This window comes from Lipophrys pholis (assembly GCF_963383615.2).
Source record: "Lipophrys pholis genome assembly, chromosome: 2".
NCBI lineage: Eukaryota > Metazoa > Chordata > Actinopteri > Blenniiformes > Blenniidae > Lipophrys > Lipophrys pholis.
The window spans coordinates 22,974,571-22,997,427 of NC_137636.1; the positions used below are offsets into that span (position 1 = coordinate 22,974,571).

The 22,857-nt window shown below is 41.0% G+C and overlaps 1 protein-coding gene across 1 annotated transcript in view; it reads left to right on the forward strand.

Moving 5' to 3' along the window:
• LOC308106664 (plakophilin-3-like) overlaps window positions 1-22,857 on the forward strand; it is a 32,779-nt gene that overhangs the window by 8,014 nt on the left and 1,908 nt on the right. Inside the window, exons 2-13 of the mRNA XM_080458540.1 lie at window positions 3,682-3,764; window positions 7,970-8,583; window positions 8,692-8,815; window positions 10,070-10,274; window positions 11,313-11,472; window positions 13,180-13,288; window positions 17,446-17,610; window positions 18,808-18,978; window positions 19,074-19,227; window positions 20,284-20,479; window positions 21,501-21,588; window positions 21,957-22,857. The exon at window positions 21,957-22,857 is cut by the window's right edge and continues 1,908 nt beyond it. Of these exons, the coding sequence (XP_080314666.1) occupies window positions 3,682-3,764; window positions 7,970-8,583; window positions 8,692-8,815; window positions 10,070-10,274; window positions 11,313-11,472; window positions 13,180-13,288; window positions 17,446-17,610; window positions 18,808-18,978; window positions 19,074-19,227; window positions 20,284-20,479; window positions 21,501-21,588; window positions 21,957-21,998 (2,111 nt within the window). The 3' untranslated portion in view covers window positions 21,999-22,857. The remainder of the gene's footprint in view (window positions 1-3,681; window positions 3,765-7,969; window positions 8,584-8,691; window positions 8,816-10,069; window positions 10,275-11,312; window positions 11,473-13,179; window positions 13,289-17,445; window positions 17,611-18,807; window positions 18,979-19,073; window positions 19,228-20,283; window positions 20,480-21,500; window positions 21,589-21,956) is intronic.

The following is a 22,857-nucleotide window of genomic DNA, read 5'->3' on the forward strand; positions in this document are numbered from 1 at the left end:
ACACACACGGCCGTAGTAAATATTTCTTCTGCACATGCTCAGTAGCTGGACAATCAGAATAATGTGTCAGACTGTCATGACTCCCAGTCCATGTTCTCCTGGGACTTGGTAATTTTATAGTTGGCAGTCGCCGTGACAACAATCCAACTTGGTCGTCTGCCCATACTAGTGTCAGTGAGCTCCCATTGTTAATGTTTAGAGCGAATTGTTCTCTGCTGCATGTGTTTGTGTGGGATTTCTTTGCAAAAACAAACAATATCACCCACTAGTGGCCCGATGTGAAAACTACATTGTTTTTAGCATTTCTGCCGTTCCTGTGTAAACATACCTCCTATTCAAAACATTGCTGTGTAAATGCGGACGTTTTCTCAAATGAAAATTCACAAATGATGCAATTTCACTTGAAGCATTGTCGTGTAAACGGTGTCTCAGTGACTTTTTCACTAAAGCCTCTGTCCCTCTGTGCCGTACATGCTGGAGCGGGGCGGGCCGGGGCGGTACGGTAAGGCAAAGCACACCAAGACCCAACTCTGTTGTGTGGTTCTCACCAGAGAGAGAGTATGGTTAAAATGTAGGCGGCGTTGTGAACGACGCAGATATGTGACGTCATTACGCAACAGTAGTTGCGGGACTAATGTGCATCTCAGGCGGCCGTCCGAGTGAAGCAGTGAGCCTCCATTCTCTGTGACACAGTGGAAAACTTTCTCATTTCGAACATCAGCATCCAGCTCCTGCTGAATCTCCTCCTGAAAGGAGCAGCATTTCAATAAACCCAGTTAACAAAACAACCCTGTGAGCACAAAGCAGCGTAAACAACAATGGGAGGGTTTATTTAAATACTGCATGCTTGTGGAGAGTGACGATCGTCAGTACCAGTCAGCAGACGGCTGCGTTGTCGGTCCTAGTCAGACCTGTTCAGTACCTCAACGGAAGGCTGAGGAAAAGTCGTAACCGATGGTTACGGTTTTTTCGGTTCTATCCACAACTTTTGTCAGGTGGGACGTATGAAAACTCATCCTGCCTCGCCCCGTCCCGGCACATATGGTACGGTGGGACCGCGGCTTTATTCTTCACCATAGTCTGCACTGCCTTGACCATCAACGTTTGTAAACTAGAACTAAAAAGCTCTCGCTGTGATGCAAGTTTTGTATTTTTGCTTGCTAAGGGTTTTAATCACCTGTGTAGTGATTCTGTGCAATAAGAAAACCCCTGTTCATTAAAGCTGGTGTGCTGTGTGTGTTTCATTGTGTATGAGCATACCTTCTGTGACCTCTGATGCGGTGATGCTAATGCTCAGGCATGCAGCCCAGCTCCTCTCCCCATTGCATTTCCTCCCTCCTTCCTGCCGGACTGGGCGGTGTGTGTTGTTTTTCTCCAAGCCCTTTGCCTCAAGAAACACTTCCCCTCACCCTCCGCTCAAGTGGAGAGAAGAAGGAGTTTTATTAAAAAAGAGTGGCTCATACAAAGGAAGGAGAATCAAGCTCAAACCAGCTCAGACAATCTGAACCAGGCCAAAGAGCATTACAGTGAATTGTTGTCTGATCCTGATTCTGGAGATTCTATAATACAGACTCTATGAAGTTAAAATTTTCATAAATGTCTTCGATAAGGTTAATACATGCAGACTGAACAATGTCAACCCATCCAATCAGAGGTGATGACAACTAAGGCTTACATCATTGTGCAGGAATAACATTGTCATCCTGTATGTGTTCCACACATATTTTTTTACTTGGAGTAACAGAGTGTGTGACTTTGGCCCCCTGTACAAGACAACATTTATCGTGAGATTGCATCGTTACATAGCTCAGTACAAGAAAAAAATAAGAAAATATCGCCATATTAAATTTATTAATCGTGTGTAAATGGTAGTACCAGCACTTAATTTAATTTCCCGTGTCTACGACTTCTTCTGTGGAAGAAATACTTGTTGTGTTACTTGAGTGTTTGAAGGACGGAAGCACTTTTATTGTTGTTATATTAAAAAAGAAAGAAAAGAAAACAAGCAAAAAGCCCTGCTAGTTTTCTTCAGTTGAGTTGCACAAAATGTTGATGTAGACTGACGATTGTGATTGCACAAATATGAAATTAATATTAATTCCTGTGTGGAGCTGTCCGTAAACTGAGGTGGTTAACTTGGAGGGTGATGTATTAGCTTCCTCGCTTGCCTCACAGCGAAAAGCCCCTGTTTCCTGGGCTTCTTGCCATTCTGTGTGGAGTACATGTTCATGGTAGATATGTTAATATGTGTCTCCTGGTGAGCGTGTGTGATTGTTAATGCTGAGGTTGAATGGCGACCCGCCCAGGAAGTGGCCTGCTTCTTCTTTGCAACTTTAACTTAGATCAAGTCTGCAGTAGATGGAAAGTGTGATGATTGTATGAATGGATGTTTCTGAGAAGACTGAAACTTTAAATATCAGTTGTAGATGACCTAACTTGATCTATGTGACCATGATAATTAATTGTCTCCTCCTTCAGTTAGCTGTGACACAGGCCATAGTCTGCTCATCAAACTGATGTATGTTGAAGCTAAATTCACCCACATTTGCTTTTCTTTGTCATTCTGATTGAATTCATCACGATTGAGAGATCAACAAGTTGTACTCCGACCCTGTTTCAGCTGTGTTTTTGTTTTTGAGAGTGATAAAGCATGTGCTTCGTCTCGGGCGGTCCCTCTCTCCAACGCCCTGGTGTGTTTTCATCGCTCCTGCAGCTGCTTTTTATTTGGAAATGTGTTCACCATCAGTGGCAGGCTAACATAGATGACTGTTATTCTTCCTCTGGTCGCACTGGCTAATTGTAGTAGTGGCGCTCCACAGATGATTGCTTTATTACAGTGAACACGCTGAAGTAAACAAGCTGGAATCAGTTGCTGTGGAAGAGGAAAGTTTTTACTCTCAGGAGTCACACTTCAGGAGTTTGGGTAAAATTCTCAAACAGACTCTTGCTCTGTGAGTTAAATCTGCTTGTAATAAAGCACTATAAGTATCAGTGAAATAAAACTTTGGACTGGGTTTAGTTTCTTTTTTTATATTTTGGGTAACAGACTATCCAATCATGAACCATGTGTTTATGATACGATGAAAGTGTATTTTCCATATCTATGTCCAACAGTCCATCTTTAATGCCTGCTTCATCCAAGTCCGAGTTGTGAGAGCTGAAGGGAGGAGTACACCTGGAACAGGTTCTGAGTCCATCACAGAAATAACACACCTTCACACACACAAACTTCAAATCACAAATGAACCAAACAAGCATGTCAGTGAATTGTGGGAAAAGCTTTATATGTATTATATATGTAAATGTGTGTTTCATTTTGCATGTATGAAGTGTTCTGCTTCATCTGTGTGAGATCTTAGAACCTCGGAGAGCTAAGACAATATGACACATGTTGAAAGACAACATCGATGTGCTTTTGTTGCTCTTGTCCAATCTTGTTTTTAAAGATTTGTGGCAGCAATCGATTTGAATATTTGTCAAGATCTTTTTCTCTTTTGGGGTTGAAATACAGATTTCTTGTTTTTATTTGGTTTTGGTTGTCCCAACATTTTTGGAGCTCGCTCATACAACAAAAGATTGCATTCCAGCAGGCTTACGTTTGTGTTTTCTGACGTAGCACATATTTTAAAGTACATTTAAAAGCACTAAACATTCATCTTTTTTCTTTTCTTTTCCTCCCAGATTACAGCCTCCCTGAAGTAAAGAGCCACTCTCATGGTTTCAGTTCCAGATCCATGATACACACACCCAGTCGCATCATGTCTGTGAGTACACTGTAACACCTACACCACATTCACACATCCAGTCAAAGAAAATTTGATCTATGATCCTTCATAGAAATGTTTGAAAGTGACAGCAACCAGCAGCAGGCAGGTGCAAGAAGCTTAATAATCATAATATCTTCCACATGTTTTCAGTAAATTCAGTAAAAATGCTAAGCTCTACACACAGTAATGGTTACATGCTATTTTCTAATGCGAGATCTGAAAAGAAATGAATCACTTCAAATAACCATTTATTAAGTTTCTTTTTAATTTTCAGTAACTATATTCTGTGCAAATATTAATAGAAATAGATCAAACTGATCCACCATCAAGTAAAACTCGAAGTTACATTCAATATATAAATAACAACATTAGCTATATTATAATATCCCACATTAAATGGGAAGACAAATGGTGGAGCTTCATGTGTCCGTGATGACTGGACCTGACAACAGGGGCAGTGTCTTGGTCATGTGGTTTTATATGGTTGGTCACTTAGTTTTGCCTTCGTGCAGCATTTTAGTAAAGCCCATTAAGCCTTTACCTGCATACACATCACAATGCTTGTGTTTTGAATAAGTATGTATTCTTGCTTTGGTCGTCGCACTCCGGGAGCCTTCTTAGTTCAAGCTTGTGGCATACTCAGCACATTTGGTCCACAGTCTACTGCAATGTGAGGCTGAGAGTTCACGTCAACATGCACTGAAACCAAAAACTCAAATGGATCGAGGTAAAAAGTTCACTGGTGTCGTGGCTTAAATACTCGTCAACATCTGTTGTGTTCTCTGTTGTCTTACAGAGCAGATTTATTTGCTTGTTGAGTGTTTGTTGGCTCAAATCTGAAGTAGCCCCAAATAATTCCTGCACAGTTTTTTTTGGAAGTAACTCTGCAGATGCTGTTATTTCTCACATTGTTCTGCTGCTTGTTTGTTGCTGGTGGGCTGAGTTCCATGTGGATGGACTATGGAGGATGAGTGGTTTGCGCCACAGAGAAACACTCACTCCACTTGTTATAAAGGTTTTATCATTCAAAGATGAAAGTCTTGCCTATATTACCATCGAGAAGCAGTGAGGAGAAGGGGGTACTGTTGTACTATTTCAAAAGCTGGAGGATGAGGGTGACGTGGTCATGAGAACAGATTTTTCGGGCAGCAGATGTTTGCACATACTAAAGTTTAGATTGGAACTGAACACATTGTGGTCACAGAAGTTGATGTGAAAAGTGACCAAGGGACGAATCAGTCTTTGAGCTGCTCAGGAGGAGAGGGATGGAGGGAGAAAATGTTACCAAGATGAAACAATGTTGTTTTGGTTACTTGGGGTTCAGTAGTGACATTGACATTAAGATCACTTCAAGGTGGCGGATCTGTGGGGAAGGAGACAGGATGGAGTTTTTCTATGGTCAAGGTGAAGTGACGGCTTGTTACAAGGGACTTGAGACCAATAATGATTAAATCAGATGTTTCACAGTTTAGTTTAAGGAAGTTGCCATCTATTGTTGTATCGCTACCTCGCACTTGGTAAGTATGTTGCAGGAAGAGGTAGGGTTGGCATTGGTTGAGATGTTATGTCATCAGCATACCAGTGGAAACATTTAGATCAGGTGTGTCAAACATATTTTAGTTCAGTATCCACATGCAGCCTAATTTCATTTCGAGTGGGCCCTGCTGGTAAAATAGTGCCATAATAACCTTTAAATTCAAAGTTTTAAAGTTTAAAGTTTTTCTTTTGTTATGGCACATAGTATACTTGATGAAAATGTCTATATTTTCACATTCTGACCAAAAATGACAACAATCGCAACATGAATCCAATTTTAATGAAATCGTCTGGTGCAAAATAAGGTGAAATGTCCCAAAAACTTCTCCTGTAGCTGTTGCATTATGAGTGTTTTACAAACTCTCCCTTACAGCACAGCTTTGAGGCTACTTTGATAGTTTACTACCTTTCGTGGCAGCATCACGGATATCTCAGCTTGGGTCTCAGTGTTGTGTTGTGTCGCTACTCTGAAGGAATTGTTTACAATTTGCTTAGTGGTTAGGCTGGATTGTAAACACTTGAGAGCTGGTTTTGGCCAACAGGCCTCATGTTTGACACCCTTGATGCGGATAATATAAAGCAGGGGTCCAAACATTGAACTCTGGGGGATGCCATGTGATGGTGAGGAGGAGACTGAGTCTGTAGAGGAGGTCTACTCATTGATCTTGATGAATTGCTGCCTGAGGGATGAAGATATTGAGCTTCCGAGAAACAGAGCAGTAAAGTTCATTTGTCAGTTTTTTTTTTGGTTTAGTCCGGGAAATCCAGACTTCCAAGTCTAATTGAAGTTGCTGGATGGATTCCAGCTGGACAGCAACATTTACCAGTGTTTTTGATATGAGGTTTAGATATGGGCTGAAAATTGCTGGGGTTTTAGTCAAGTCCAGTTTAGAAGAAGTCAAAGACCCTGCAAGCAAAGTGAAATTACAGTTTAATGAGATTCTTTTTATGATGGAAAACTTTTTTTTGTGCCGCTTCATTCAATTTTGAACGTTTGATGAAAGTCTTTAATTTCACTAAACAGTTGACAAATTCTCTGTCCAGTTCCTAAAACTTAGATAGAATACAACTTTTTCTCTTCAGTTTAGTCTTTCTGAATATTGTGTTTTAGTTTCCGGAGAGTTTTTGGCACAATGTCCTTTTTCAGCAGCAGAATTCACCTTTTTGTTGAGTGGACACACAAGAAAAAGCCTTTAAAACTAAACTAAAGAATTCATCTTCAAATGGGTGTGCTGTCATATTGTTTCAATGTTACCTGCTCTTGTTCATACACACCAATGTCAACATGGTGCAAAAGTTTTGCATCTTTAATGTCTTCTAGGACTTACGAGTGAGTTGTGGGCTGCTCTGTTTACTATTAAAAACTTGCATGGATTGAATATAAATGTTTTGTAGTGGATGTTGTCATTTTTTTTCAGTCAGACAGAAATGTCAGTAGCAAAATGTAAAAGTATTCTTTAAATTCTATGGCTTTTATTCAGGTAACTCTATCCTGAATCATAACATTTCTTATTGGTGGCTTAAGTATATTCACAGTTAATAGAATCATCCTGTAAAATGTCTGTTTACTGTTAAACTACATCCTGTGAACCAGACTCGAGGTGAGTATAAACAGATTCAAGTTCCCACGAGCATGGCGAACCCAGAGCTACGCTGACCCAAGATAAGCCCCAGTCCCCACGTACTTCAGCAATTCAGGCATGGCTCTGTGCTGACTGAAGGCGGAATCATCCAGCCCAAGAGCAATGTCCAGCCGGCGTCCAGAGGACATTCATGGGTGTACACGTTAGGTGGGCAGGAGGCCAGTAGTCTTGAGATAATTGGGACATTCGAGAGAAAGATACTTGGCTCAAGATTGGTTCGGCCTTGCAACATGATACGATACAAAAACATATACGGGAAATGTTGAAATGATAGTGATCACGCTCATGTTTTTACAGCACTACTTCTACGACCCCGTTCACTGATATTTCCTAGAAAGTCATGATGAAATGGTGGTTTGTGCTGCTTTTCAAAAGGTTTCAGAACATTTGAAGCATTTATATGAGATTTGTCTTGCTGGAATTTATCGAAATTGCAAACCTATACCAAATTTCTTTTTAGGTTTTTAAAATTAGAACCTCTGAAAAATGGCTCATAGACACACTTGCCTTGTTAATAGCAATCAAGTAACTGTTTTATCTGATTTTTCCGAAGACTTTGAGATAAAACTAAAGTAAAGCTCTTTTGGAGGGCAGTTGGTTTATCAGCCTCTAAATAAAGCCCCAAAAAGTGTAGCCTTCCCACTGTCAAACAAGGGACAGTGGGAAGTGGATCCTTCAAATGGAAGACTTTAATCAAAATTTAAATGTAAAGGTTATTATGGCACTATTTTACCAGTATGGCCCACTAAAGATATGTGGCCTATGATCTAAAATGAGTTCACACCCCTGCCTCAACCTATATAATTGACGTCTCATGTTATGATGGGTCCACCAATTTGGTTCCCTTAAATCAGGTCAAAAAGCACCAATGAAATATACTCTATGGGTATGGAAAGGGGGAGTAGTGGGAGAGAATCTTGCGATGGAAAGACACCCTGCTGAGCTTCAACCAAACAACACATATATACTGATGTTGGTCTGTCCTCTAACCTGTTATTTTTCCCCAATCAACCTGCCCTTCAGGTGGCCACCGCACCCCTCCACTCCTCCGGGCTCTCCTCCCGCTCAGCAGTGGAAAGCAGCTCCAGGGTGATGCACAAGGAAACCAGCATGGCCCGAAGCAGCATGCAGACGTCTCAGCTCCACAGCAGGAGCGGACGCTCAAAGTCACTGTGCCAGGGAGACCAGGAGGTCATCCCCATCACGGTGCTGGCTCATCCAGAGAACGGATCCGTTCTGTTCACTGCACCGGGGTCTGGCAATCTCCGGCGCAGCCTGAGCGGGATCCTGGCCCAAGACAGGGGCTACTGGCAGGAGGAGGTGGTCCCCTCTCAGTATACCTACAAAGGCCCTTCACATCGCACCATCAGCCGCATCACCAACAGGCAGCAGCACTGCCAGCAGCAGAGCTCCGCCTTCGGCCAGGAGGGCTGGGTGGGGAACGGCAGGGGGTTTTCCACCGCAGGGGACAACTGGGGAGGGCAGTGGCAGCACGCGTCCCGGACCAGCCACGCCATGGGGAGTGGGCAGTACACCCCTCTGCAACGGGCGGCCTCGCTCCGCAGCTTAAGGAGTGTCGGGAAAGGAGTGGACGTCCTGGAAGGAGCTTCAATACACAGCACTGACCCACTGAGAGAGTGAGTAGTGAGACTTTATCACATATGGGAATTACTTATCGAAGGTATGTTAATGTATACGACCTTTGGCAGATGGTATACATCACTGTATAGTGTGTGTCTGTGTAGATTGCAGAGTCTGGACATGCCAACAGCGATTGGATATCTGTCTGAGGCAGATACAGCTTTACAGGTTGTCGGAGCTGCATACATACAACACCAGTGCTACCACAGCAACGACGCTAAGAACGAGGTGGGAGCTTATATCATGTTTATGTGTGTGTCATGAAAAACAAAGTCTGCCCGTGTGTTGTTGCAGCACGTGCAGGACATTGCAGTGACTTTACTTTTGGAATTGAAATCGTAATACAACAAACATGCAGACATGAATGAGAGCAGTTATTAATTATTACAAGACTTGTATACTTTAGTGGGGTGGTGTAGCAGTGGTTGACACTGATGTCAACAACATCGGGGTATGAATGTGGGTGTAATAAAACTAAGTCAGATCAGTGATTGGTAACTGATCATTGTGACGGCCATAAAAATGTACTATGTGTCACCGTCAGGCCAAACTTTGGCTTCACACTTCTACCACAAAAGATATACGAAATATATTTATGGATATTAATTTAATAAAAAGAACCAAATATATAACTTTAAGTTAAGTTTTTTGAATTGGCAGGCATGCAATAGATATTCTGCACCTTAAAATAGGTTCAATTGAATTGAATTGAATTGAAAAGTTTATTTCGGACATGTGGTAACAAATGAAATTAATATTGATATTTGGTCCAAATGAGGATGGTTCTGCTGGAGGTTTCTAACTTTTAAGACAGAGTTAGTGATTTACTTTCTCACTCAAGTGGAAATGGAATTTTACTTCTACGCAAATAAAATTTGAGTGCAAAGTGGAATCAGCTTGTACAAAGTGGGTGGCGTCCCTCAGGGAAACCCCACGGGCCCCCTCTCTTCCTCATGTACATCGAAAACCTGATGGGTCTATATGCATTTTACAGCACCACTACTTTATGCTAATTACTCCTCTGCATCTGTCTCTTTAATTGTCATTTATTCATGCTACAAAAAACATGAATGTGAAAGCTGGAGCTCGCACTGATGACTGTAATTGAATTATAAGTAAACTGTGACTGTGTGACAGCTCTTCATTGTTGCGGAAAGATCATACTATCATTTGATTCCTGATTCTGTAACTTTCTGTCCTCATGAGGGGTGTCAACTCATTTAGAAGTAAACAAAAAAGTACACTGTTCTAACTGTCACATGTCTGAGCAAAATGAATGAGTGTAACTTTGTAAACACGTGTGTCTGTGTTTATAGCTACAGCCTTCAGAGTAATGATATATAAAACATCTGCTTCAGTTACCCATATACATACAGCCACATTACAGGGTGTGGAAATGCCACAAATAACACAAAATCAAAAACAACTATAGCAGCTGGTGGAAAAAAGGTGAAATTGATGATTGTCTGTCTTTGTTTGAAGGTTCGTGTTCTGCAGGGCGTTCCAGCTCTGTTGCATCTTTTCTCCAGTGAGAACCAAGAAGTGCAGCGTTACGCTACTGCTGCCACGCGAAACCTCATCTATGAAAATGCTGAAAACAAGGTGGCCCTCATAAGTGCTGGTGGATTGATGCCTCTTGTCAACAGCCTGAACCAACCTGACGAGGAGCTTCAGAAATCTGTGACAGGTACCCAAAGTTGTTTTTAACTTTCAGACTAGTTTAAACTTTGCTAATGTTCCATTTGTTGTCCAAACCATTCAAAATACCCTTGTTGGTGCATTAACTGGTCCTAAAATGTTGATCTATATTACAATAAAATTACAAGTATTGACACGGACATTTCTTAAACGAGGCTCTTCCACTAGCTGCTGATCAGAGTTGCAAATTCAGGTGAAATCTCAAGCCATTCGTTACAGATCTGCACCTGAGCTTTATTTCACAGTTTGACTGGATGAATCAAAATGTGAATGTTTTTTCGTTTTGAAGCCTTTATGTGATAAAGGCTGCAGCAGACACCATAACATTACCCTTCAGGAAAAAGGATTTTTAATGTATTTATCTTGCATGAAAGCAAACACTCCAGGTCCTGACTCAAATAAACAGCCCCAAAATCCTGATGCTTCCTCCACCATACTTCACAGTGGATATTATGTTGTAATGTTTTTAAGCATCAACATGTCCTTCCACGCATTCCAGAATGTTGTTTTTCTTTTTTCTGGAAAGCTGCAATTTATTTCGTGTTCCTTCCTTGGAAACCATGCATGCTTAGTGCTGTGTGTTTGATAGACTCATAGACAGACATGTTGACCTGGAGTGGCTGTGGTTCAGGTGTTTGCGGGTTTGATCCCCTGTCTCGCCCTGTACAAATGTAGAATTCTCTTTGAGCAAGACACTGAATCCCAGATTGCTCCTAGCACCTTGCATAGCAGGTGTGTGTGTGTGTGTGTGTGTGTGTGTGTGTGTGTGTGTGTGTGTGTGTGTGTGTGTGTGTGTGTGTGTGTGTGTGTGTGTGTGTGTGTGTGTGTGACAATGAAAAGCGCTCTGGTGTTTTATTCTGTTCTGAAAATACTCCAACTACTACACTATTTCCTTTTTATAACCTCACCGAGCCATTATGTGCTGCACCTCAAGAAATTATTTCACAATAGTTTTATTCCCTCTATCTTTCTGGTTTTATTCCTCATACCAATCAGACAGCATATTTCTAATGTTTTATGTGTGCAGGTATCCTGTGGAATCTCTCCTCCAGAGACAACTTGAAGGAGAAGCTGTGCGTTGAAGCTTTACCACTGCTGACAAAGAACGTACTGATTCCTTTGAGCAGAAACGTTCCTCTCAACCCATCTGAGAGAGACATCTTTTACAACACAACCGGCTGTCTCAGGTAAAAGCTCTAGACTATTTGGGATTTTAAGGTTTATGTCGCACACAATAAAACTGTGTCGTTTGTCTGACTTGAGCCATTGATATGGAAGCTCTAATGAATGAAAAGTGAAGATGCACAATTTATCGGAATTGGCCAATTTCAATCATTTAAAAAAAAAAAATCTGTCCGATTACTGGAAGATACTTTTTAAAATATAATATACATATGTCGATATAAGTAAATAGATATAGTAAATAGATAAAGTAAATTTAGGTTATCAGCCATACCAGCAATATGAATATCAGTTATCAGTGTCTGACACATTATATTGGTGCATTCCAAATGAAAAGAAAACTTGAAGTTGTCCTGCTTCAAAATACCATCATCAAAAGAGATTTGAGGTATTTTTTGCACCAAAATCAAAGAAGAATATATGAGTTATGTTTTAATACAGTAAAATGTTCGGTTTTCATGCCATTTTCTTAACCTCTGCCTTCATTGCTTGGGCCTTGCTGTTTTTAATGACAAAAAAATAATCCTCCACAGATCTTACTGTGAGTGACTGAAAACATCAGTTTTGAAGGAACACTTTTGAGATTCCACATAAATGTTAGATGAAAAAAAGAAGAAAACAGGCACAGCACCAATTCAAACACTGCCATCTCCCAGCAGGAACCACTATAGCCTCAACATAATGTGATTTTATATATAGAAAACACTATAATACCCTAAAGAGCAATGTAGAAGAGGAAGAGGCTTCAAACAGGAGGAAACAGGAAGCAGAATGTGTTTCCATCCTCCTCAAACAGCTGAAATCCAGAGACCGTGAAGCCAGATAGAAACAGAACAGAGAACAACAAATAAATAGTCCACTTTGCAATGGTTAAGAGAAACAATAATTATAAATAATATAGTGTTAGCTCCACTGCTGGAGAGCCCGTGGGAAGGTACAGAGAGGAGAGAGCACACACTGAAGGAGAGGAACCCAGTTAATGTCAGACTTTATATATTGGTATTTCAATATATATAAAGAGTGAAACACAGGAGAGAAGCTCAATGCATCGATAATGTCTGTTTGACCTAAACTAACCCCCGGTTGTTCAAGCAGGAATGTTTAAAGTCCGATCTCAAAACGAAATACTGTTTTAGCCTCCTGAAGTGAAACTGAGAGCGGCTGGGAACATTAGAGGAATCTGACTAATGAACAGGTGAAAGAAAACTGTCCTGGAAAGTTTGTTTAATGTGGGAGTGAAAGATCGTCAAAGATTCCAGGATTCTCACAGTGTTACTGGAGGTTGAAGGTATGCTACCCAGGATAACCCTTTAGTCCTTTTTTAGTCCTTTTTTTTTTTTTAATGCATTTATAGCAAAGTCAGAAGAAATTTACATTCTTTGTACGCTTGAATTTAAACTATTATTATACAATTGGTATCCTATATTGATCTGTTTGTCATTTGTAGCAAAGAAGCGCCTATATAAAGTTAAACTTATCCTTTATAACACATGCCACGTTCTTTATACAGTTTTATTATCATGAAATGAACCTAAATGATTGTGATTGTGATTTTTGGTTTTCCACTCAGTGTTTCATCGCAAGTGTAGACAAGGCTACTCAGGAGCATGAAATCTAAGTAAAAGTTGAGCTGAAAGGACTCAGATGCAATATTATCTAACGGGTGAGTCTTTGTTAAAATGTATTTTTTTTGTGTGTGTGTTTGTTTTCAGGAACTTGAGCTCGGTGAATCAGAGAACGAGGCAGAAGATGAGAGATACGCCAGGACTGCTGGACTCACTGGTGTCCTACATTCAGCAGGAAGAAAGAACAGACGATAAGGCATGTCATACAATATACATAACACACACTCTGTATTGATGTCTGCTTCTGATTCTCTGCGGTCTTCATGCATCCCGCAGAACAAAGTAAGAATCTATAAATCGTCCGTATCTGACTGCTCCATGGTTTCTACAAAGTGAGGTTGAGATATATTATGGAGTGCATTATAGTGAACTGTCTGGGCCTCGTTTCACACAAGAAAAACATGTTTATTGTCACTGATGGACAATCAACCACAACTACACTAACTTTTTCACTCGCTGTGCTGTCTATCAACAGTCTCACCCACCGTAATGCAGCTGGAGTTATGATCAAAGTCTACTTTTTGGGCAAGAATCAATTAAAGAAAACTAGCGGTGGTTTGAGCCGAAGCTGAGTGAGCTCTAATAGATATCACACAAGAAAACATTTAACTTCCAGTTAATGTTTTATACACCAGATCAAGTTACAACCCACCACACCAACCTGCTGTGTAAGTCTCGTCAGCCTTCTCATGACCTTCTCAGGTTTCCCACATGTTTGATTGCTTGGAGGTGAACATTAAACCTGGAGCCTGACATCCACACCCCTGTAACAAAGCCTCATCCAGCTAATACTGAGCAATATATAATGCAAACAGTGATAATATGAAGGTCTGACACAGGTAGTGGCCCCATTTTAACATGTAAAATGGTGCCACTGCCTCATCCAGCTAATACTGAGCAATATATAATGCAAACAGTGATAATATGAAGGTCTGACACAGGTAGTGGCACCATTTTAACATGTAAAAACATGTAAAGGCAACTTTGAGAATCAACTGAAATAACCAAGATGTTTCACTTGATTAACAGAAGAAGCTGTTTGCTGTTTGAGTGTTTTCAGCCTGTACCATCCATCTATTTTCTTGACCACCCACTTCAGCATAGTAACAGAAGGAGGCTGGGCCCTATCCCCAGCTGACTTTAGAGAGCCATTATACACTCTGTCACAGGGATAACACAGCCCGCCTCGCCACACACACACATAAATCCAGAGTCACCAAGCAACCTCACAGACGTTCCTCTGGATTGTGGAGGGAACCTGAAGAAAACTCAGACAGGAAAACAGGAAAACTCCACACAGAGTTCAAGCTCAGTCACCCTGCTATGAGGCAGCACTACACACTTTACACTAAACTCACATTAACTCTATATGTAATCATGACCATTCAGTCAACGGCTTTCAAACCAAACATTAACCATTTAATATAAATATAAAAGCTTTGCTTAAATTATGCAAATAACAAAAACACTGAAACATCTTAAACCTCTATTGTGAGTGACAAGAACATATCTAATAGCCTCAGTCTATATTTGGTTTTAATTCAATTCAGTTGTATCCAAATAGATCTAAATACAGAGGAGTCATTATAAAAAAATACAATAAATCCACATAAGCAAGAATAATCAATGGTGGAAAGGAAAAACTCCCTTTTAAAAGGAAGACACCTGCAGAACCAGACTCAGAGGAGGAGACTCTGCTGTTCCGGTTGTGGTTCGGGGATAGGAGAGAAAGGACAGACAGATTGTTGGGAGGGATTCAAACCCTGGTTCAGGTAGGTGGTAGCACAAGCAAAAAGCAACAAACTGAATTAATCTATATATGTTGTTGTTTTCTTCTCTTTAAAATGTTAAACGTTTCATATGTAATAGGTCATAGGTTATGTTATGGACTATGATTAGTTCCTGTCTATAAATAATAATGTGAAACCATCTGTTTGTTGTCGACTCAGGCTGAACTCAGCTGAAGTCTAAACATGAGGCTGTTTTTCACTGAAGTTTTTCTCCCTCAGTGTAATATGTTTTAATGAGTAAATGAAAGCAGTGTTTTGAAAGGAGACCCCTGCTCACTTTGTTGTGTTGTGAATAACAGGAAACCTTTTCTTGTGACCTACATATGGAATGATATTCCAGGTGTGTTGGATTTTTTTGTAATTGGTCCTAAAATGCAAGAGAAATTGAAACAATCTCCTCATGTTAGAAAGATTGTGGATCCCCTGGTTTAAAAGCTAAGGTTAGCTGATTGAACAGTGAACCTTCCTAATGGTGGGAATGGGTTGAAGTTACATAACTACTTTTTAAAGTAAGTAATCTGCTCAGTTACCACAGTCTCGTCTTGTTTTTCTTCTTAGTGCGTGCCTTTATAGGCAGATACATTTCATCTAAGGAACTGCCTGCCTTGCTGGGATAAAGTTCTTTGGGCACATAAAACCTACACAGCTCTTTAGAGAGAAAGTGCATCAGGTAGTTTCTTAAAAGGTCAACAAATACAATCCAGAAGAGGAGAGAGAAGCATGGAAGCATGGCGGAGGCACCATCATGCTGTGAGGCTGCTTTGCCGTTTCTCATACTGGAGGCACTGAATGTATCTAAAGATGGATGAAATCTGAAGATTACCATCAGATACCAGAGAGAAATTAGTTAACCAGTGAAAAGTTAGCCTCTGAGTTTTTGAGTAGAAGTGAAACTAGCAAGTTCAAAAAGCTTCTGTGTGAAATTTGTTACTATACAACAAAGAACCTGCATTTTATGCTCAAAGTGTAGACTTTCGACTTGAATATTATTCTTGTGTGAAGATATTCCCAAGTCTTTGTTACGTACAGTTTCAGGTGATCAACATTGTCTGACATTAGGAAATTCCACATAGTCCAGCAGACACGCTGAAAATGATGCAGTTAGAATGCCAGGTCACTAGTTGGCGCTGTTGTTTGTATTGGTAATGAAACACAGACACATTAACAATGGGAGTTCACAGACAGTTGTATGACGACCAAGTTGGATTGTTATTACAGTGACTGTCGACTATAAAACTACCAAGTCAAGGAGAATATGGACTGAAAGTCATGACACTCTGGAGGAAACTTTGTTCTTGCTGTACTTCTACTGAGCATGTGCAGAACAACTATTTACTCTGGCCGTGGTTTGCATGTGAAATAGCAGTATTTCAAAAAACATTGCTTTATACCCCGTCAGAATGTTTTCAAAAGTTGTTTTTTCAGTGACTCTGTAAACGGAATCCCTAAACCAGGGGTGTCCACCCGCTGTCCTTGAGGACCCCTGTCCTGCATGTTTTAGCTTCTCCCAGTTGCAACACACCTGATTGCAACGAGGGGCTCGTTATTGGGCTTTTTCACAACCTTGGTGATGACATCATCATTAGATTCAGGTATGCTGAAGCAGGGAGAGAACTAAAACCTGCAGGACAGGGGCTCTTGAGGACTGGGATTGGACACCCCTGCCCCAAACGCTACAGAAGTCTTCGGGCTTGAATATGTTGTTGCTTAAACGAAACGGGGCCTCAGTCACCAAGATCTTGTTTTTCATTTACAGTCCTCATGTACGAATACATACGATCGGTCTGTCGGGTAAATCAAATCAGAAGTGGAACAAAATCCAAAACTCAAAATAATGCAACATTTTCTTCTTCTTTTGGCTTTCTTGTGGAATTGCAAACAGTGTCAATGGTTATACTGCCCCCTACTGTTGGGCAGTGGTGGCTTAAAGGTTAGAGGAGCAGTGTGGAATCAGAGGATCACAGGTTTGAATCCAGTTACCACTGAGTGAGACCTTGGACCAACAACAACAACTTCTACTCCTCCTAGAAACATGCAGTTAGAGTCGACTATAAATCGGATGGGTTCAGTGCAGATAAATAATCTACAGAAGTACGCTTTTCTTTCTCGTGTACTCCAGTGTGTAAATACAAGTCGTGACCTGCGTCCCACATTCTCTCTTTCAGTATTGCCTATTTTGGAAGTGAAAGTAATGCTTTCCTGGTGATTTTTTTATACCCTCGGTCTCCTTCTGTTCCCAATAATCCCTTCAAATTCCATACTCATCCTGTTTCTCGGATTTTATCCAGTTTGACTTCAAAGAGGTGGAAGGCAGGACTATAGAAATACCTCAATGATGGATGAGAAGCAGGTGGAAGAAGGAAACGGAGGGAAAACCAACTCTAAGAGGACAAATAAAGAGCATGTTAATCATAGAAAAACTATATACATATATCTAGTTAACAAAGAAAGATGATTTTTTTTTTCTTCTTGTTACTTGAACCTGACAGATCATCAAAGCATGTACATCTATCTAATCTTCAAATCCGTGTCTCTTCTCCGTGTTCCTTTCTTTCTTCTTCAGGGGTTTGAGAATTCGCTGTGCATAATGAGGAATCTGTCGTACCAGCTGTACACGGAGCTTCCCCCCTCGGCCCGGCTCCACCTGGAGGGTCCTGTGAGGTCCTCCGCTCATCGAGAGGCTGACACTATCGGCTGCTTCTCGCTGTACAACAAAAGAAAACCTGAGGTGACGTCTGCACTCTCACACAATGGACACACTCAGAGGTGAAGATTTGCATCTACTGCTTTAGTTTCAGGGAAAGAGAAATCAAAGCAGCGAAACAAACGAACATCAGTCAGTCGTAAAAATGAATCCGAGACATAGTGACACGGTGTAACTTATAAAAAGATGTAGGTTGATCTCAGCTTGTATGGTGTAAAATCATTCATAAAGACTGAGGTTGAAGCCTGATCTGACCGTATTAAGTAAAATGGGTTTGGAAAAATGTGATTAAAGTCACATGGAGAAGATATTGAATGTAGTCAACATTGTACAGACTAAGGGCAGGAAGAGTGAGTGTCTCTGCCAGACACACTGGTAGAGTGCAAGTCTATAAATACAGTGTAAAAACAGAGAACTGTGTTCTCTTCACATCATCAATAGACAATTTCTCGTCTCCTATTGATCCGTTTTTTAATGTCTTCTCAGGAGTTTTGCTCTGAAACTTCTGATCCTGATCAGAACTACCCTCTTGTTGTGCCATTTCAAGCACACAGTCACATTTCTCTGTTATTGTTTAGTTTCCCACCTTTGGGACAGAGAGAGCATCTTAAAGGTGTTTTAAACTCACAGCATTATTATCACCGACGTGAACACTCTAGGATCCCAAAACTTCTGAAATATCACATTCTTTGGCACATGATTACAGTTTTTTATACATTTAGTAATATTTTTGTGAAAGTAATTTGACATTTATTTTGATAATGTACCAAAATCAAAACATTACAAAGCCTATGGATAGTATTTTTCCCTTTCAAAACTTTTCAATCCAGAGTTTGCACATCGTTACACTCATGTTTTATTTACAAAGTGCCTAAATCTTTTGACAGAACTATAATAGTTTGACCTTTTAATGGATTCATTATAGCACATATAAGTAGCAAGCTGGATTTTTTAACACAGTTTGGTATTTAACATAACTTCAGGGAGATTGTTTAGCAATGAAGGCTATTTTTCTGAGTGTGTTACGGCAGCTGCCCGGTAAAGACGAGGCGAAAACACATTATTTGACTGTTTCTTGATGTTTACACCTCTGATCATTATCGTTAAACCTTCTGTAAAGGATGCAGAGTGGATCTGTGACTCTAAAGAATCACTTTGCGCCACATAAATGCTGTTGCCATTCAGCTGTTAAAAGTTCTTTCTCTTTCTCTCCGTCCACAGCAGGACAACCTGAACGTGCCCACGCTGGCCCAGCCGAAAGGAGCCGAGTGGCTGTGGCATCCTAAAGTGGTGTTGCTGTACAAGCTGGTTCTGCAGAACCGTGAGAGCAGCTGCACCAGCCGGGCCGCGGCCGTCGGGGCCCTGCAGAACATCACCGTGGGAGAAGGCCGGGTAGGAGCAGTCACTGGGTTTATTCACGTCACTTTATTGCTCTCAGTTTGGTGACAGAAAGCCAAACGGATGGTGATGTTCTCTCTCTCCGGCAGTGGCCGTCGCTGCTGAGCGGCGTGGTGATCGAGCAGGAGAGGATGCTGCCCGTTCTCCTGGACCTGCTGGACTCTGACAACGACCTGGAACTGAGGCCTCTGACCGGCCTGATGAGGAACCTGGCCCGACACTGCAGAGACAAAGAGCGCATGGGTGAGAGGCAGACTGAGATCACAAGTCTGCAAGTCTCTCATATTTTCTACAGGTTTTTTTACATGAATATCAAATATTTCAATCTGAGAAACAGGTATAACATAACAACCCCAGACAAGACATCTGAAATAAAACTTTGAATTGTTGCCACAAATTAATATTCAGTGGCCATAAATTAGTTTTTTGTGTCCACAAAATACTGTTTTGTGGCCATAAAATAGTAATTTGAGGCCACTATTTCAGAAACTGTTTTATTTCAGATGTCATGTCTGGGGCTGCGTAATAAGCAGTATAAAGTGAAGTGTTCCTGTAAGTAGCTGCATTCTGCAACATTAACACTGGATGGTCTGTGTTCACAGTCCTACACATGGTTAAAAGTGCTTGTTTTCAGGATTTTATTGTCATTCTTCTCAATGTATCCTCATAAAACTACAGAATCAGAAGTTTATAGTTGATTGGAAACTTGATTATTTGACGAAAACACACATTTTCATTTTCAAACCTCAGTTTATTGCAACAAAAGAAAAACAACTGAAATAAGCTGCAGTGAGAACCATAACAGTAACAGTTGCGATAGCTATAAATGGATTTCACTTATATAGCGCCTTTCCACTGCATACGCAGCCCTCAAAGCTGTTTTGATAATTAATATATCGACTCTAACAAACGGATCTTTTTTTTGCCTTTGAATCCAAAAACAACTGAATTGCTTAATGTGAAAACCCCGACATTAGCTATCTACTTATTGTGAGTTTTAAATGTAAGTTTCTATCTTTATGGCAGCCCTACTGTACTGACATAAAAGAAAATCCTCAGTGAAAATAGAAAAATCCCATTATTAAAGTGTGTTTTGGTGTGATTTCAAATTACACAAAATAATTATACTTTTTTGTGTTTTTGTTCTTATCTGGTGTCCAACACTACTAGATACTCAATAAATCTGCCCAGAATGTCTTCCTTAAATCTTTAAATGGAAAGTCCGCTACAGACGACATGCCTGGATGAAATGAGGTCATTAATCGTAGGATAATTCTTTTTGGTCTTTGTTCTGGGAAGCTAAGACCTCGGTGAACGTCCTGGTGTCCAAGCTGCCCAGCGACGGCCATCAGAACTCCTTATCCAGCGAGGTGGTGGTCAACATCTGCGGGGCCCTCAATCACCTGGTCTCCGGCAGCTCCCTGGCAGCCCGCGACATCGCTTTCTTCAACGGACTTCCAAAACTGGTGGGGATCAAAACGTCCCACGATCACAGGTAGGACACACTCTGAGTTCTCACTCAGCCCAGACTGAAACTGCTTCAGAAAAACTGAGCGGATCTGATTTCATCACATGGAAGAACTGGGATTACTTTGTGATTTAGTTACTAATTTAGCTGTGCATGTTTTATCACCATCCGTGTGTGTGTGTGTGTGTGTGTGTGTGTGTGTGTGTGTGTGTGTGTGTGTGTGTGTGTGTGTCATATTATGGAATTAACTTGGTGATGGTTAGAAATAATGTAGATCTCTGAGTTTAAAAAACCCCATTAAGGGTTAATGGAAAATGACTGAAATGCAAAAAGCTGCATAATATGACTCCTTTCAGAGTAAAATTTGTTAGGTTTGGTTTTTTCTAAAACATGCATGCATGGGAAAATATTCCATTTGATGCCTGATTAGGAGAGAACTCCACCTGGTCAGAGCAGCAGATTTAAGGGAGAGCACTAGAGCACTATTTAGACACAAGGGAATTCACAGTGATTCACAAAGAAATAAAAGAAATACATTCATTAAATGTGTCATTAATTCAATAAACCCTCAGCAGACAAAATATCCATGAATAAATTAAGGAATTAAGAACTTCAACTACGCTGCACCTCAACAACTTTAATGCTCAGATTTTCCTGAAGTCGTAAAGCAAAATGACGATGAAACATCCAAAAGAAGTCGCACCTTCCTTTCTTCCATAAAGATATAAAGTTTGCTTCAGTGTTGCCGACTTAATGTGAGAATATTCTCAGGTCTACTCTGAGGAAGCTTCAGTTTATTTCAGTGACGTGAGAGAAGTGGTGCAGTTGCTCCTGCATTGCTCTGGTTTCCCACCACAGTCCAGGAAACCTTCCAAATGAGAAACTCTGAGGACTTCATGCATTTCGATTCATTTACTCCTGAAACGGTTTGAAGCTTTCGGTGACGCTGCCGATTCTGTTGACAGACATTTTTGAATGCTGAGGGTGAGACGTGTGTCGCTGATCCTCCTGCTCTTCTTCTCTCTCTGCTGCTCGGCTTTGTTTTCAGCTCCGGGAGCCTGAAAGCTGCCAAAGCGGCCTCGACCGTCCTCTGCAACATGTTCCAGTACAACAAGCTGCACAGAGACTACAAACTGGTGAGAGTCTCCCTCGCTCCTCCAGTGAAAGGAGGCCTGAACGTGGAACCGTCTCAAACCCAGTCTTTGTTTTATTTCAGCTGGCCTGTAAATCTGAAACAGTAGATACTTGAACCATGACTCAGCAGAAGCTGGTGGCTCTATCTAACTTTCTGGCTGAATTGGTTTGTTAGTTTTAACTCCAGCTGGGCATCCCCTCCTGTCTGGTTCGCTGCAACTCAGCAGGAATTTCACGTCTTTGTGAACTTCATCACCACAAAGCCAGAAAATATGTTGTTTTGTTTCTTTTACTTTTCACTTTCAGGACTTCTGGGAGAGTCTGTGGTTTGTTTTCCAGTATTCACGCTGCTCCTCTTTGTGTTTTTCAGAAAGGATTCACCAAACAGGACTTCACAGACGCCTCCATCTAAAGTTTTTCGTCTGGTGGATCATATGAAGAAAGTGCAGATTTCCTGCAGTGAGAAAGTCCTGGACTGAATCCAATGAAGCTGCTCGGAGCAGCAGTGAGATTGAAGTCTGTGTTGTAGCTTATCGCTCTAATCCCTAATCTGATTACCTGCCTATTCTAGATAAACAGACTCAGACACCATGATGATGAGAAGAGTCGTGAGGCTGCAGAGCTCTTAACCCTGTGTAAAGTGTTTTCTAGTTTTCTAGGAGTGTGAATGTGAGATGTCTGACCAGAAACAGACCGACCGTACGACCCAAGTGCCTTCAAACCAACTGACTGTACAAACTGTGAGGAGAACTGGTTAAAAACATGAACGATGCGCACAAAGAATCAGAGTCGGGAAGAAACCTTTAGAATGACCCAGTCGACCTGCATGAAGGTGGTTTGATCTTCCTTGATTATACAAACACAGACAACAACAATGTGCTTTTATTTACCGGAGCCATCAAAACATCCTCGGTGCTGCTGGAAAAAGAAGCAAACCGATTGGCTTCAGACTGAACTTTACTACTCAGATAAAGTTACTAAGATCAAATTGTTGGAGAAGAAGCATCAGAGCTTCAGGAAAGTACCGAGACACTCAAAGGTAGAAAAGCCCCAAACTCAGGGTCGATGTCAGTTCACAGAATATATTAATCCAAAACATGACTAAAGATAAAAGGTAATGGCTGAATGGAAGCCTCAGCAGCAGACATGGAGTGCAAACTGAGTGACGGCTCAGATATACGAGATAAGACCGTTTATAACGGCGAGGAGGGATCGGGCTGAAACATCAGTATAAAACACAGAGCAGCAGGAGAAGGAGAGCGGAGGGAGAG